The 17,863-nt window shown below is 40.7% G+C and overlaps 1 protein-coding gene across 2 annotated transcripts in view; it reads left to right on the top strand.

Annotated features, from left to right (window-relative positions):
- Window positions 1-17,863, top strand: part of plxna4 (plexin A4) — a 321,912-nt gene that overhangs the window by 264,800 nt on the left and 39,249 nt on the right. For both annotated transcript variants that reach the window (XM_088072401.1, XM_042511045.2), the window contains exons 15-22: window positions 162-298; window positions 901-1,068; window positions 1,416-1,509; window positions 5,070-5,309; window positions 5,854-6,000; window positions 6,827-7,061; window positions 7,477-7,619; window positions 11,073-11,341. In XM_088072401.1, the coding sequence (XP_087928527.1) occupies window positions 162-298; window positions 901-1,068; window positions 1,416-1,509; window positions 5,070-5,309; window positions 5,854-6,000; window positions 6,827-7,061; window positions 7,477-7,619; window positions 11,073-11,341 (1,433 nt within the window). The remainder of the gene's footprint in view (window positions 1-161; window positions 299-900; window positions 1,069-1,415; window positions 1,510-5,069; window positions 5,310-5,853; window positions 6,001-6,826; window positions 7,062-7,476; window positions 7,620-11,072; window positions 11,342-17,863) is intronic.

Below are 17,863 nucleotides of genomic sequence, written 5' to 3' on the forward strand. Positions count from 1 at the left end.
TAACTGAGAATTCCTATCATTTGGGTCCATACATCGTTCAACTTAATCTCCTATTTAAGGCAGTTTATGGTGTTTTGAGCACTACAGTCTCACCGTCAATATGCATAATTTATTTTCCTACGTCAGCTCACCTTGATTTACAACCTCTGACCTTTCTTCAGATCCCGAGGATTCACAACCTCAAGCCCAACCGAGGGCCGGTCTCTGGAGGAACCATTGTTAACATCACTGGCAGCCACCTTGACGCTGGGAGCAACGTGTCAATCATGTTTAAGGATCAGCCATGCACTTATCTGAGGTTAGCGGGGAGCCAGAAAGCGCTGATCCCGCCAATCACACATAAAGAGTCAATTAAAAGCTCAGTCAAAGTCAGTTTTAGTCAAACCACAGGGAGCAAACCCCTCCGACAGTTCTCATCTTTGCTAGATAATTTTTTCCACACATTAACTGAGATAATAATTTTCCTAGAAAGAAAAAATGGTGTTGATCAAGGATTGGTTTAAAGTTTCTTTAATCATGAAGCTTCTATCTGTTAATTAGCAATGGTGATTTTTTTTTTTTAAATGAATGATGTAATTCGTTAAAAAATTGTCTTAAATTATTTAGCAAAGACATAGTAATATATTATTGTAATCCACCGTTTAACACTGATCAATACATAATTCCATGTTCAGTCTATAAACTATCTGTCCACGTCCACTTAAGCAACCAGTCAACCATCTTAAATATTACATTGATATTGGTTTTTGAATGATTTATTTAGTAGTCTGCACAGGAATGAATTACGACTCCCGAGCGTCTGCATCATGTGATATATTGTTGGATCAGCTGTAGTAGGGTACTGATTTGTCTATAACTAACTAATATGACCAGTGTTTCATTATCCTGTCATCACTATAGGAGGGGCGGCCAGTGGCTCACCTGCCGAACCCACGCTTCCCTGAATGGCTATGGAAACGTGTCCGTGTCTGTGAGCATAGACAAGGCTCATCTCCAGAAAGACCTACGGTTTGAATATGTGGAAGATCCCACTATCACCAAGATAGAGCCCGAGTGGAGCATCTACAGGTATGGTAGAAGGGCACATTTCAGTCAGATAACTTTTTTACAAAAGCTTGCATGTTACTCACTGGTAATGGATATTGATGGACACTTTAGATCCTGGAGAAAACCCAGTAAAGCAGGAGCGCTTTTCAGAAATGAGAAATTAAAGAAGCAAATAAGTTTAGTTAAAAGAAAAAAAAATTAATCATCCACAACCGGATGATAAAAAACTGAAACCTCTTAATTTTGCTCCAGCAGCCTGAGCTAATGCCTCAGCATCAATATCTTTCCCAGTGAGTAATTTTTTTCACCATCTGTCAAAATAATCTGAGCTATGATTTGAACCTTGTTGTCAATCTTCTCTCTCATAGTGGATACACCCAGGTGACAGTGACAGGAACTAACCTGGACATCATTCAGACTCCACTCATCAGGGCCAAATATAACAGCCATGAGACACTCAATGTAAGTGACTGCCGACACAAACAATGTGGATGATTAGAGGAGCTGCTGAGTTTTTACCCGATTTCTTTTTTGCATGCACATATGTTTGTGATGCAATTATTTATGAAATTTTCTTTTATTTTACATATTTCTTGGCTTGATAAGATACAAAGTAAATTTATTATGTTATATTCTCACATAGACACACACGCAGTGTTTATGCTCTTTTTTGAACGGCAAATCTAGCCAATAATATTTTCCCAATTCTGGCCATGCGCTGTAGAACATATACCGTACATATGTTTTGAAATAGCCATATAATAGCCTACATTTAAACAGCAATAAAACACAAATGCTGTTATTTTCTTTGCATTTCAATCCTTTCTAACTAAACAACTTAAACAACAAAAACAAAAAGATAAATGAAGATGCTGTCTCTTGAACAATGTGAGAAGTGACAAAGACAAAGGATGAAAAGGACTTGGAAAGGAGGCATCAAGCGATAATATAATAACATTCAGGGAACTGCCAAGCCTGCAATCAGCCTTCTGGTTTGCGGTGATGGAGTGAAGGGTTTGTCCAGTCTGACCTACTATAGAGCTATAGTCATCAAGCTATAGGGATCCAACCGATATTAAAATACTTAAATTCTATGCCATATAAGTTTATATTTAAGTTGTCTTGGCAATATATCTTAAAGGTTACACATTCAATATGCTATTAATTAATAATATTATATTAATAATATTTATTTAGGGTATTCCCCTCCGGACATTTTGTCCGTTGATATTTCTAACAGCTTGACAGCTCCATGTGATACCAGCAAAACGCGTCACATGTCAGCTCACATAAACTCTGATACGCTGTACATATAGGAACAAATACACACACAGAGTAAATGAAATGTCTTTACCACCACTGGTGTTTTTTAATCCCTAGTTCCCCTTGTCAGCTACACATCCCAAAGGAAGAAGGCCACAGTGAATGTCAGAGTAATTTTCTTTTTTCCAGAGCATGACGAAATGCTTCGGTGCCACTTTTAGGTAAATGGGTCAAGGAAAAAAAAACTCAGAGAACACCGAGAGGGCAAAATGACAATCAACAGGTTGCATTTGAATTAATAGAGAATGATGTAATTCCTCCCTGCACCTTTGTAACAACAGGGAAGTTTTGACACCGAACTAGAAACCACAGAGATTGGCCCTTATCAAATTCTTCTACCCTTTATTCACCCTTTTACCCAGGGGAGGATAGATAAAGCCATACAAGGGTCTCTGTGATCTGATTGAAAGAAGAGGGAGTAACAAAAGGCGGTAATGCTATCTTCATGATCCATTTGAGCATGAGCCTGCACCACATTTAACATCTGTGCTCACATATGCCTGCGCTGGGCGTTACGTCTCAAACTACTATACAGGCAGTTTGCACTTTGAACTTACATAAATTAAAGATACTGACAGATAATATGCACTTTTTAAGCCCATATTTGCACTGAATGTGAGGGAAATACACATTCAAGCAACGTTGTGCACCGAGAGGAGTTTTTTGTATTTGCAGTCACCTTCCTGCAACAGTGCAGTATCCATGTCAGAGATGTCCTGAAGACCTTTCAGGATTAGTCAAGTTTGATGTTCAAGGAGCCAATTAGAGTGACAGGCAGTGTGTTTGAGTGGCTGTGTGGCAGAGGTTACCGTGGAAATGTCTGCGAATAAAACCTGTGCTGTTGGCTGATTTGTCAATGCCCTGACAGACGGAGAGGAATGGAGATGTTTGAGGGATATTGAAGGGCGTGTGGTATGACAATGACAGATCGGACAAACTGCTCTCGTGTTTAAAATGGGCTTAGAGATGTGAAGTCTAGAGAAAGAGGAATGATTTAAATTACATCACGTCAAATGAAAAACCAGGGCAAAGACGAAGAACCGCAAAACAAGAGTGGGACAAGATGCTGAAAGAAAGATGGAGGAGATGCCATAATTGAGCAGTAAAAGTGGTATAGAGAAAGATGAGTGACAGAATAAGAATGTGTCAAATAGAGAAGAGAAGATCAGAGAGAAGGATAACTGGACAGGGAATAAAGAAGTGATGAGAGGGTGGGGGTATCTTTCTGGGACATAATGAAGGAAGGGTAAGACCTAGTTATCACTTCTGAATCTTCACACATCAAAGCTGGATTGTGGTGAGACTGCACACGCTCTAACTGCACCTCATTTGGTGGCTTTCTTTGAGGAATACACTCTAACAGGTTCTTCTCTGCACTTTTTGAAATGGAGGAGCTTCCAGTTTGAATTGAGTCTCTAGAGGCCTCAGTGAATTGTAAACCTGTGGCATAAAAGATTCATACTAACTGCTGAAGGGATGTCTTAGCATGAAAGTAAAGTTGGCGCAAGTGCCAGATTGCCAGAACTTTAGTTGCAAGAAGGCATGTGTGAATTAATAGGGAATGCAGTTATGATTTGAGTATGTGGCATGTTGAGATTCAGCCCAGAAAAAATATGCGAATGGTGTTGACTGATGCATAATCACTCACAGTATCTTCAGTGACACTAAAAGCCTTACAAAACCTCATAAAATTTGATTTGATTTTTTTTCCTCCATATAAACTTTTAAAGTTTTAATGGGACTCAGTAGTATGTTCAGTATGACAGCAAGTTCATGCAATATAGTAAATAAACTAATTAGCTGTGCTAATTATGGATCAGAAATGTGCAACAATATTTTTTGCTGACACTAGATATCCAACAAAGGCCAGAGACTGTCTCCTATTGAGCTTACCATTCACCGTTTCTTAGCAGACGAGAGAAGTAAGTGTTTTTTAGAGCCTTATGGTGTCTGCAGCTTCCTGTACCAAACAGTAGCTTTAAAGTTTAAAATCCTCACTCCACAGCAAAGTCTGGGGACCAAAAAGTACCCAAAAGTGTTTGGGTACTTATCTATCTTAAACCGTGCATTTTTTGTCTATTTATTAGTATCCTTTTTCAAGAATGTTAAGGTGTGTGTACAGCATTACTGCAGCAAGCAGCCTCTCCTCTCCTCCTGCTAAATTGTGTGCACGGTGCAATAGGAGAGGTGAGACCCTGCACTGCTGGCAGAAGAGCCGGTCATTGTGGGTAATCTGAGCAGAAAGCATGGGAATGAATTACAACTTTTTTCTATGATGATCTGAATAAGCAGCTAAATTGTTGTCAGTTGCTTTTTAGAAATGGAGTCTCTTAAGATTGTCTGAAAAGTCGCTAACAAGTGGCCATGACAAAACGTCGGTATTTGCAAACTGGGAATGAGAATTGGTTGCAGTGGCTGTGACAGAAGTTGATTACTGTCTGTGCTGCTGTGTGCGACGGGCTCTGCTGTTTCTGAGATTGGCTGATTAAGCTGAAAATTGTCTGATTCCAGGCACCATCTGATCAACTGGTGCATCTCTTATTGCAAGTGACAAAATTAAGCATAATTTTGTGCATGGTTTGTTTATGTTTGTCATTTTACAACATTTCTTTGCTTCCACTAAGCTCTCCATTTTAATTTGCAGAAGATACATTCATTCATAAATATAACTCCTCCCATCTCCATCTGTCTTCTGCCAGTTGTGCGAGGTGATCAGCCCTACAACCATGCGGTGCCAGGCCCCAGAGCTGCCCATCAGTCTGGCCAGGCAGCAAGAGGTGCCTGAGAGACCCGATGAGTTTGGCTTTAAACTTGATGATGTGCAGGCTCTGATGGCACTCAACCACACCAACTTTATCTACTACCCCAATCCTGCCTTTGAACCACTCAGTGTGTCTGGGGTGCTGGAGCTCAAACCTGGATCACCAATTATACTGAAGGTATGAAGATAGGTATCACACACACTGACTTACTATCTGTATTTATTGATTGGAAGTTATTGACTTTCAGTTAGTCATAACATGTATTTATGTCATTTTGCAATATGGAGGGTAGATATGAATGCATTGTAACTGGACAGTGTGAAAACCAAATATCACAGCAATAGTGAGCACTAGTGATCATCATCATCCTATCATCGTACTATCATTGTGAAATGCTTCCCCAGGTGTCTGTGTTACTGTAGATGAGGATAGGGGATTGGAAGCATCACTGGGTTTGCTGCAAACCCACTCTGTAAACAAGGGAATAGCAAAACAAACCTATGTGGCATGCTGCGCCCGCTAACTTTGGTTGATGCTTCACAGTATTTACTGTGAGTGTTACAAAGTGTGGTAATCAAACACGATTTTAAGGGTCACGCTACCAGTCAGTAATTTTACAGCAGTTTATTGTCACCTGATAACATTTTATCCCCAGTTTTAACTCTATTACCTGTCGCTTTAACTTTACAAACTTAAATTAAGCATGAATTCTTTCCTGCAGGGACGGAACTTTCTCCCACCAACCAATAGTGGAAATGGAAAGCTGAACTACACAGTTTTTATTGGCGAGAAGCCCTGCATGTTAACAGTGTCAGAGACCCAGCTGCTCTGTGAGTCACCTAACCTGACAGGTCGACACAAGGTCCTGGTGAGTAATACAGCACAAAGAAACAAGAGAGAGACACACACAGATACACATGACAGATAGGCAGACTATGGTGGAGAAGGCAGACAGACCTACAAATCGATCGACAGTTTGACAGACAGACGGACTTCCTCGTGTTGCTTTCTATCCATCTCCTTGTCCACTTCGAGACAGACTACAGCTCTAATCCAATCGGCCGTGTGGTTCCTGTTACTGCCCACAAGCAGACAAAAGAAAAAACAAATAAGCCTTCAATAAGAAGGATTAGGCCCCAGCAAACTCAATAAAGATTCCATTTGTGGTTTTAAGAGGGACCACTTTGAGCAAAGCGCTTCCTGATGTTACCACCTGAAGCCAGCGTCATAGACAGAGATGTACACATTACTGTAACACAGTTAGTGGATGCACAAATAAACAGAAGTGTGTACACATTTAAATAGCAAATCAATATGTCTGTCTGTCTGGGGTTTGATCTTGATTTTGAACAGAAATGCTTTTTAGACCTAAAAGGTATTCACAGTGACAATATTAAGTTATGGTTCATAAGTATTTGTGATATGTTTTGCCTTGAAAAACACTATACCTCCTTGTTTTTTGCCACTTATTTCTCCTTTTCTGCAGGGTCAAATTAGTGAGCCTTTTCCAATTGTTATTGCTGAAGTGATATTTAAGTGAAGCTCTCCTCTGATTATAGCTGTGTTATATTGAACCACTTGTCTCATGTTTTATGGCCCTTCTTTATGAAAACCTTTCAAGGAAGTAAATTGTGTATTTATGCATAGCGCATGCATGCATTAATAATATTCTCTTTATCTTTCACCATCACAAGGCACGTGTGGGTGGTATCGAGTTTTCCCCAGGTGTGGTCCACATCACGTCCGACAGTCCTCTCAGCAGCACAGCAATCATTGGCATCGCTGCAGCCGGTGCCCTGCTCATCCTCTTCATCGTGGTGGTTCTCATTGCCTACAAGCGCAAGTCTCGGGAGAGCGACCTGACCTTGAAGAGGCTGCAGATGCAGATGGACAACCTTGAGTCACGTGTAGCTCTGGAGTGCAAAGAGGGTAAGATGTTGACGTGCAGTAAGTTATATGGAAGTGCGCCTCTTTTTTGCCATCTTTTTGAATTATGTATTTCATCAAGCCCACCCGTTCAGAACAAAATGTCAGATCTCACAATCTTGTGAAAAATCTTTTCTATTTATAAGAATACTTAAAGTTCAATCATGGAGTCTATATGTAGTGTGAAACTTACATATGACAGAAAAACAAGTGGCATTTACAGAGAGGACTTGTTGATGAGTGAGTTAAAAATAGAGTATGTGCTTAACACTGTTTATGGTATTAAGTATTGCCAGTATGCAGTCGTGTCAGCTGATCAAGTGAACTATCTGAAATTATAGGTGCAATAAAAACACTATCATAAGCTAATGTTTGGCCATAAAAATTAACCAGTTTGTGTATCTGGTTTCTGCTTCAGCTTTTGCAGAGCTTCAAACAGACATCCACGAGCTGACCAGTGATCTGGATGGAGCAGGAATCCCCTTCTTGGACTACAGGACCTACACTATGAGGGTCCTCTTCCCAGGCATTGAGGAACATCCTGTACTCCGAGATCTGGAGGTAAGGTTACTTAACTTCAAATTGTACTACATGTGGAGTGCACCCCTCTTAAAGTAGTACATCATACCCCAAATGAGCAAGGGTTACCAATCAATCTTAACGATGGGAAAATTCTTAATGAATTGTAATCATAGTGGATTACATTTAACAACATACACAACTTGTGTGAGTTTCTAAACTGATCATTTGATATAGTTTTGCTGGTGTTAGACCCGGACCCCTATTTATGTCAATTCATCAAGATTTTTCTCTGCTTTTTAATTCTTTGTTCAGTAGAGGCACGTGAGACAAAGTTTTCTTCACGAATTTAACGTAACTTCATTGTTTATGAAGGAACACCTTGTACGTTGCTTCAACAGTGTTTGACATTATGATTTAACAATAGATGATAGATGTTTAGCAATAGATGTTGAATGTTCCAAATTGTGAAGGTTTTTATTGGTGACACAGGAAAAATACTGTGTACACAGGGCATAAAAATCCAACATGCTTAAGGAAAAATATTTCAGTTGAATATATTTTCCATCAGTTGTGTTGATCAGCAGATTTAGGAAAACCTTGAAACAGGACAGCGAGGTATAAGAAGTTGATTCCAATTTCCCATTCAATTTGAGTAGAGCAAATAATGCTAGTGAGTATACCTGTTGTTCAGTCTCTATCAAATCACAATCTCAATGCAATTAGCCCTATTTGAAAAGAGAGCAAAATGAACAAGCAAATTACAATGTGGTGGGTCACAGTAGGTGAAATTGACGCCGATGTTGTTTGTGTTGCTGTCTGGTAAACAAAAGCCTTTTGACGGCCGACAACAGCACTTTTTCAAAAACAAACAAGGCAGCCCTCAAATCAGGAGCACGCTCTCATTAATAACTCAAACGATATGAGACGCTGCTCCGTTTTCTCTCTCTAACTCAAAAACAAATTAAAAGTCAATCAGTGGGAGAAAAGCAAAAGAAAAAAATCAAGTCATTTTTCCCCAGCAGTGACAGTGATGGACAGCTATAATTGAGCAGGTCGTCTTGTTCCATTAAGAGAATTATGGACCCCCATTTCACTGCCCTCAGGGTTGGCCACTCTATCCCTGATGAGAATTTCCCAGTAATAAGCAATATTAATTATGTTTTAATTGGTATAAATGTCGAACTGTATGAGGAGTATAATGTGGAATAGGAGCCTAATGAAAAAAGCAGCAGGCTTGTCTTAGGCGGTAGATGGCTGCTTAATTGTTATTGATGTGTTGGACAAATTAAAGTCAAGTTTTTGAATGTGGGCTGTAGACAGAAATAGCACAGGTGATAGAAAGTCTGTATTGATTTACTAAAAAAGTGGGATTTACTCAGTGCTGAAATATTTAAAAACATACCAGTCAAAATGAGAACTACATGTAAAAAGAGTTTAGTCTGGCATCTGTCAACTCAATAAAGCCTGCTTCTTGACATTTTATTTGTTCCTTGTAGCTGTTCAGGTTTATTCTTAGCATTCAAAATCTCTTCCATTCCCCAACAATTTATTTTCCCCAACAATTTCACTTTCTACCTGAATCCCATTTTGCTTTCTGCTTTTGTATGATTTTTTTCTCTGCTATTATATTTTCTACTTCCCTTTTGATCTTTATGAAAACAATTCAGTTTCTGCCGTCGTTGCCATTTTACTGCTCAGCCTGCCAAACTCAAATGTTCATGGAGATTGAAGAGTTTGTAGGTCAGGACAGTTGGTGGTTTTTATGCACTGTCCCTTCACAATTCTAAGGGTTCATTTATGCTCAACGTTAGATTTATATGTATCTGTATTTGTGCATGTTTTCTAAAAGCTTACAAAATGAAGCAGTACCACTGAACGTTGCAGAGCCAGTATAGCTTGATTTATGCAAGATATGATCGTAGGAGACACAAAGGCATTAAAAAAAACAGCAGACCTGACTGAATCGACTATATATAGTGTTCCCGTGGTCATGGAATTGCATTATGTGTCATGAAATTGTTACAGCAATCTTCCATGGATAACCTTCTATGTAATGTAACATAACAGCAAATGTAATTCCTGTTGCTGACATTGTGACGCAGCTGTAATACATTTTGTTTACCATCATGTACATTTTTCCATTTTCTCCCAGTGTACTACCTCTCCCTTCTTGTGTGCCAGCTAGCTGGAGTTATGTTTGAACAGAGTTTGATATGTTTGTAAAATTCAAAGCAAGTGAAGAAAAAAATATTATTATGGGTTCTTGAAAATGAATGGAAAACTTTTTGAATTCTGACCATAAAACTGCGTGGGAACCCTGAATACAGTGAAAAGAACATTCTGTCGTATGTATGTTCGACATGTTCAGCACGTATTTGATGGCCTCACAGACAGCAGTGACGTTTGCAAAGTTTGAACCAGACTTATCTATTTTCATACATAAATTAGCCTCGAGAAACATGTTTGTGTTATACTTCTGTATAGTATATTTGTTGGACCAGTAACCTACAAATATTCACAGTTTATTTGAGCAGATAGAAAAGAGAGCAGAAAACCTGCACACACACATTTACCGGTTTTCCCTGATATCTATGTGTGCACGTATTCATGCTCATACATATTTTACAGTATATGCACAGAATACACTTAAAACACGTGCACAAACACTATACACATCCTGTCAGGCGGTATGAAATTAGACTTGCAACTTAACAATATCTCCCCTCAGATTACAAGGGGTTCCTCCAGGAAAGGTAAAAGACAGAACATATGCTGGTTGACAGCTGCATTGGGTACAGAGAGATGCTGTCTTACCACAAGTGCTCTTGACAGATAAAAAAAAACATAATCTCAATAGGTGCTATTTATGAAAAAAAATAGAGAAGGGATGCATGCGCGGCAAGTGACTAGTATAAATGGTGCAGGGACAATCTGGGCTCAGATGAGGGGAATTCACATCACTGCTCTTCCTTTCTACTTGCATTAGTGTGGAACACAGCACCATCGACATAATAAACATTCCCTCCAGAGGCTCAGTGTTTTCCTGCCTTTATTCTCAACCTTCAGACTAAACGTAACAAAAGCTGGAAGATGTTAAACTCCCCATCTCCCCGGATTCTTTTTTATACCTCTCGTTCTATTTCTCTCCTCTTTTCATTATTATGTATAAAGATGTATCTCTTAACTGATAACTGCACTTTTAAGTAGAAAACCACACCTGTATTTACTACTACTTTCATTTATCACTACACAGATTTTCATGTGTGTTAATATAGCACAGAAAACTGAGATTACATAATCAAAGTTATGTTAATTTACCCTCAATATAAAGTATTTGATTAGGGAGGCAGAGAGCTAATATTACTAACTGATCACTAACTGGGTCTATATGACATTGCCTTATCTATGCCACAAAGAATCTGTACTTTTTCCCCCTCCTTGTTATTTTTAATGTGCCTCAGTCAAATTAACATTTCTCCTGCCTCCTCACAGGTGCCAGGCTACCGCCAGGAGCAAGTGGAGAAGGGGCTGAAACTCTTCGGCCAGCTCATTAACAACAAGGTCTTCCTGCTGTGTTTTATTCGCACTCTTGAGGCCCAGCGTGGTTTCTCCATGAGGGACCGAGGCAACGTGGCCTCCCTCATCATGACAGTGCTGCAGAGCAAGTTGGAGTACGCCACTGATGTCCTAAAGCACCTGCTGTCCGACCTCATAGACCGCAACCTTGAGAGCAAGAATCACCCCAAGCTACTTCTCCGCAGGTGAGAAGCAGACACAAAAAGGAAGTACAGAGTTTAACTTTACTTCTGTCGCTGTCTAACAAGTGCCCAGAGTTACACAGCTGGTAGTGACCATCTTTGATGTGCTGCATATGCTGAACCAAGAAGGAACTCTCCAACTCAATTTTTTCCCCAACTGATAAAAAGTCAAAGGTCCTCTGCTACATATTTAAACACTGAACTGAACTGCCACACGCATTCAAGTTCTTCACTCAGCGTTTTACTGTGCTAGGTTGGGAATAATGTCAGCCCTTTACCATCAAGGACAGGAAATGCTACTCTATCCGTGCCTCTGTCCGTATCCATGACATGCTTGGATTAACTTCCGTGACCTTGAATCACTGGCTCTGTCTCAGAGACACCAGAGTGCATTGCCATGCACATCATTAGCAAAATAATTATGATTAATTAGCAGTGAATCCAATTTTAAATAGCTCAAGAGGAAAGCAAATGCTCATATATGAAAAGAGGGAGAACTGTGAAAGCTCGCTCTCCGGCACAATCACAATCCTCTTTTGGATTTGTAGTCAAAGCTTTAATGGCGTGCACTTGAACACAGTGCTGTATGTGATTATGCTTCCTGCCAGCGGTGTTTGGTTAATGTGATGATTATGGTTACTTGAGTGAACAGGCTTCCTTCCAGCTGTTGTGCATGCGTGTGATGCCTGTCTGTACATATAGTATATATATGTTGTTGTGCTTGGTATTCATGGATCAGGTCTTGACACCCCCAGATGACTTGACAGGCATGTCACAAATTAATTTGTCCGCCTCGTTTCAATTTAAATTCCGATTTTTCCCTCCGGCTAAAAACTCATCTCTGCCAGTATATACACACACAAATACAGCACGCATATATTATGTGTAGAAGCCTAAAATGAATGCCGTCCTCTTACTGGCCACAAGACGGTGGGCATATTCATCTCATGAGAGGCTGTTTAGATGCTACTTGGTGATGCAGAGAGAGATTAATGCTGTCTGGGCAGGAGGCATGATTAATTGCAGCCAGAGCTCACCGAGCACGGTGCAGCCACTAAACAATGGAGTAACTGCTGATCCTGGCAGTAGATACAACACAAGAAATGGCGAGTACACCACAAACAGAGAGAGGTAGTCAAGGACAATGAAGACACTTGAAATTGTCTCACCATGTGAGGGAAGCTGACTGCTGAGGCATGGAGGCAGGTAGTGAGATCAGCTCTTTGATCACTTAGTTTACATGTTGCCAGCGCCTTGTATGTGCTACACGCAGTCCCCAGAAGAAATGTTGGCATTGTATGTTTCTGCAAACCACAGATATGTTACATTGTTACATTCATACTTCTCATATTAATGTTTCCGATGTGACATAGTTGTGATTACGTGTATATAAGTTTACTTTGTCATCAAGAGGTGGAGGTGGTAGGGATGGTTTAACACCAAGATGGCTGCTAAGCTGTGAACTACTGCAGACCACTGTTCGAAAACAACAAAACTGGGTGTTTGTAAGTGTAACACTGGCAGAATTTCTAGCGGCTACTTATCACCAAAACAGTATTTCTTGGCAAGGTATCGGCAGCATTTTCAGCAACAATTATGCCACCAAAACATTGTGTATTTCATGGAGAAATGGGTGGAATTTCCAGCAATGGATGTGCCACCAAAATGGGGTATTTTTTAGCAAGACAGTGGCAAGATTTCCAGTGACACTGTTCCAATAAAATGGGGTATTTTTTAGTGAGACATTAGAGGTGTTTTCAGTAACATTTGTGCCACCAAAACCTTTTTTTAGGGAGACAATGACAATATTTCCAGTGGTAGTTGTGCCAGCAAAACCAGGAATTTTAAGCCAAAACATGATTTTTTCCTAAACCAAGAGGATTTGGAACTTAAACATAACCACACATTATCCACAGTCTTGTTGAAACATAAAGTTTTAACATATCTGCTCAATACAAAATGTACACATCTGTGGTTTGCAGAAACATACAATGCCAACATTTATTCTGGTAATTGGGTTGCAATATCATTAATTTATGTTATATCAGAATTTGATTTAATTGTGAATTCAGGATGACATCCTCATTGAAATAGCTGGTAGAAGAGCTGCAGGGACAAACTCTAAGTCCAAATACAGCACACTGTCTTTTATCACACTTTTTTCCCACATTCCTTCTCTTCCTCTCATCAAGGGAGAGAGAAAACCTGGGGAAAATGCCATCGCATTCAGCCAGCACTGGAGGGGAGAGCACATGTTTACAACAAATGCACGCCCAGTTTGATTGCCCATTTGTCATACACACGATTGTGATGCGCACTGATCAGACCGTCTTCATCTCATTCTTCCTCCTTGGATGCGCTTGTTAGTCCTTCAGCATCCCAGCATGCATTTCAGATGTGATGAGGCAGTGTGAGCAAGCTACGCCACCCCATAGTGTGGGCTGACTGGCGTGTCCTTGGATAGCAGCTGAAAATAGTCCAGATACGCAGGCATAAGGCTGTGAAGATGAAGCTTAATCTTGTCTGGAGAGATAGCACCCCTACCTCTCTTCTTCTCTCCTTTTAATTTGTTCTGCCTGTTCTCTCTTCCTTTCTTTCACCATGTTTGCTCATTTTGAGTGTTATTCTCCCTTGCTACCTGCCTCTGCTCACTCTCTCCACTGTGCTCTCCTCTATTTGCCTTCACTTCTGATGCTTGTGCCACTTGTGTCACACCGTCACTATCTTTATCTCTCTCTTCCTCTCCTATACTCGCTCTCTCAATCTATATTCCCAGCGCTTCCTCTCCTCCTCTTCCCCTCCCCTGTTTTCTTGATTGCTAAATCAATGCTTAAAGTGCGTGAGCAGGGTGTCTCTGGCACGGCATCTGAGCACGGCTACCCACTGCCTCCTCTTCCAAGAAATCTGTGTGTGTACGTGTGTGTGTGTATGTGTGTGTGAGAGAGTGTCTTTTTCCTCTCTCTGCACACACAAACACACATCCTTCCATCTGTCCTATCTCAACCTGTGCTGAAGCACAACCACCAGGCAAGCTAACTAACGAGAGCCTTCCACAACCATCTGTCGCATTCCTTGCTGCATTCTCCTCCTGTAACTCCTCTCTTCCCTCCACCCCCACCACCACCACCTCTCACTCGCCACCATCCCTCTTCCCATCATGCAGACTTGAACAGCCTTTCCGTAGCCTTTTAGTTTTAGTTTGGCTGCAGTTGAAGTGTCAAAATCTGTGTTTTGATGTTGGTCAGAAGATGAAAGCCCAATATGTTCGTGCTTTGGCTCCAACGCAGACACACAATCATCACACGGTTAAAGATCCCCCTGTCTAACTATAAAACTATCTTACTCTATGTGTATGTGTGCTCTTAAAAGTCAGTATCCGCAGCTAGTCATCACCGTGCTGACCACCGTTCCTCACCAGGAGGTAGAGTGGAAAATGGAAATGATTTCTGATGTCAAGCTGTGCTGTGTTTAACATGTGAGTGAAACCAAGTGATTTTCAGATGCAGTTACATGTTCAGTTAACACAGCTACCATTGCTCCTGTTAAGAATGAAGTAAGTAGATAAGTTTATTTATATAATACCTTCCAAGAGCAGAAGTCACGAAGTGCTTTCCAACAAAAGTAGAATAGAATATGTCTTTATTGACCACCAGGGGTAGAAATGTGTCTTGGGCTCAGAAAGCTGACAAGCAGTTATGAAACAGAGGTCATTTGTTAGTAAAATAGGGTCATTAAAAACATTTTACTCATTAAAAGTAGTTCATGTCAGTGTCTGTTTGTAGCCCATAACTCATCAGTCACTTTGATAAGAATATTGATGGCACTTGAGATTAAGGACTTTGTAAATACAATTTTAGTTGCCAGAGAGATTTTGTTAAACAGGCATAATGGACTTATACAATAACTTCAGGATGCTTAATTATGTTGTATGAAAACAGGTTAGTACTAGATAATTTTATAATATTTCAATTTGACTCAAGGGCTGCAATGCGAGGCACAAGGTGCCATGATTACAGCCAACTTTGCTTACCTGTGCTGTGAGGATGGTGTTGTTGCAGTCCTACAGTTGAAATGTTAACAAATTCTGCTGCAAGCCACTGGTGAAATTTCTGTGGGCTTCAACAGATTTGTAGTTGCTAAATTGTTTATAGGTCTGCGCACTTATGCAGTAAACAAGATAGTTTGTACTGCTCAAGTACGAGGTTGGAGGCAATAATTCTGGGTCAGCACTTCAACTTTTGGTTGTTATCATATGAATCAGTGTTGACACTCTAGCCAAAAACAGTCCCTTCCTAGTTTTTCTTAGCATGTTTTTTTCTCGCTTTGCTTCTGCTTCCCCAGTCTGACGATATAAAGGGTTTTGTGAAGTGTACTTCTCACTGTAGCTGTACCTTCAGTGTGGTGCATCGGTGACATCACAGACATTAAACACGTGACTGACAATAGCCGATAGTGCCCCAAACTTGCTGAAGAGAGGAAGGGAGCTATCTGCCAGGATACGCCTGGCTTTCCTCCTTGCCCTTTATGTAAAGAGTTGGATCAAGGACATTTAAGGGTTTGCTGATTATTTGGCTTCCACTGACACATTCCTAGAGAGTTTATTCTGTCGAGCAGGAAAATGAAAAGTTAAAACATGTCAACCATAGCTTTGAAGGCAAGTTTTTAAAATCTGCTGTCTGATGCCGAGGCCAATAATAATAAGACAGAGTCCATTAAAATATACTCCCAGAGTCCAGATCCTGTTTGTGCTTAGTTATTTGAAGTTTTTTCCAGAGTTTTAACATTTTGGCTGTCAAGTGAAACAGAGAATCAAATCTTAAGATTATTTTTTTGTCTCTTAATCTGTTTGTTTTTGTTTGTGAACATAACATGATGTTTATGATGGCACTTAAAGATGCTCTGAAAGGGCCTTTTTACTTATTCAGTATGTAGCGTTGAAATGAGCAGTCAGTTAAATATATAAAAAAATTTGATTATTTTGATGATTGACTGTCTAAGGGATATATTACACAAGATTGCAAAACACTCAGCTTCTGAAATGTAAGAGATTGTATGTCAGACAAAATAAGCATTTGAAGATGCTAATTTGTTTACTGGGGAAAAACATTTGGCATTATGATGCAAAATATCTGCAATTAATTTCATTGAGGGATCATTCGTAAACCAAAGAAATATCAGTAAAGGAGAGAGGCTGTTTGATTTGATTATATGGGCAGAAGAGCACGATTTATTTTGTTATGGCTTTGTTGGTTAGATTTTACGCTCGCATCAAAGATTCACAGTTGTCCAGGAAATAACCGTTTTCCAGAAAGTGCCCATTTCATACAGATACACAAATGCATGTTACTGGCAGCTACAGCAGACCAAAATGTGAAATGTGTGATGAAGCACGGATTCCCATCAACCCTACCTCGGTAATCAGGGGGAACTAAGCACTGCCAGGTCCCCTCTGCTCTAGATCATTCTCAATGCCCACTGCCCCTCTGACCGGCTGCCAAGTAGGCAAGCCTGACCATGCCAACACGCCACGGCACATTTCATTGCATTAACCCAAACATAGGTTGTGTTTTGAGTCGCAGCTGAGGCGAGGTTTGGGGAAAGATTGTTTGAAACTTGTGATACCAAACGCTAACGTTAGATCTTAAAGCAGCTCCGTCACAGGCATTTTTATCCTTGTTCCCTGTACGCTGTGCTGTGATCGAGAATGAGCATAAGCAAACTGGTGGGGCCGTGCCAAGACTTCTTATTACAGCAGGGCCGACACTGGCTGCCAGAAGCATGCACAGACACACTCACACAATAAACACTAGTCAGCACACACGGTAATTTCTGAATACATACGCAGTGGGATTAATTTGTGCTTTTTGCACGCTCGCCTAAAAACAGCCGCACACTTGTCCACTTACACAGGCACACAAAAACACAATATCTATTTGAAGTGAGCAAGAAAAGGGAAGTTTCAAAAGAAGAAAAGGGGAAGGCCAGACTCAGCCAAGCCATTTCTTCTCATTCATTTCCTTTTTCACTGCTCCCTCCCTCCTTCCTTCCCTGAGCACCTCCTCCTTTCTCCATGCTCCTTTCATCCCTTTGATAGATGGGCTACATTTGTAGAAATGGAGAGGATTTGGAAGTGTGTATGATTACAGGATCCAGAGTGGGGAAGCCAGAGGGAGGGAGGAAGACAGCAAGGACACATGAAAGAAAAGATGAAAAGTGACCTTGTTGACCCTTGGATCCGCGGACGGAGGAAGGGCGGGAGGGGCGGTGGTATAAAAGTGCGGGCACAGTGAGAGGCAGGAAGTTAATCCCCCCCAGGTGTTGTGCCAGTGTTGGTGGGGGGTGCCAGGCCAGCCCACTGGCACAGCGGACATTATATCCCCCCTCATGCCTCAGTGCGGAGCTCCTTAAAGAGGCTGTCTGGATGGTGAAAGGTGGGAGGGCTGCAGGTGGCAGCTGAAACACGGGACAAAAACTACACACACAATGGACACTAATCCTGAAATATTGATGCCTATGGTAGTTTCT

The sequence above is a fragment of the Plectropomus leopardus genome, chromosome 22 (genome assembly GCF_026936395.1).
Source record: "Plectropomus leopardus strain MGB_pleo_1.0 chromosome 22, ASM2693639v1, whole genome shotgun sequence".
Taxonomy (NCBI): domain Eukaryota; kingdom Metazoa; phylum Chordata; class Actinopteri; order Perciformes; family Serranidae; genus Plectropomus; species Plectropomus leopardus.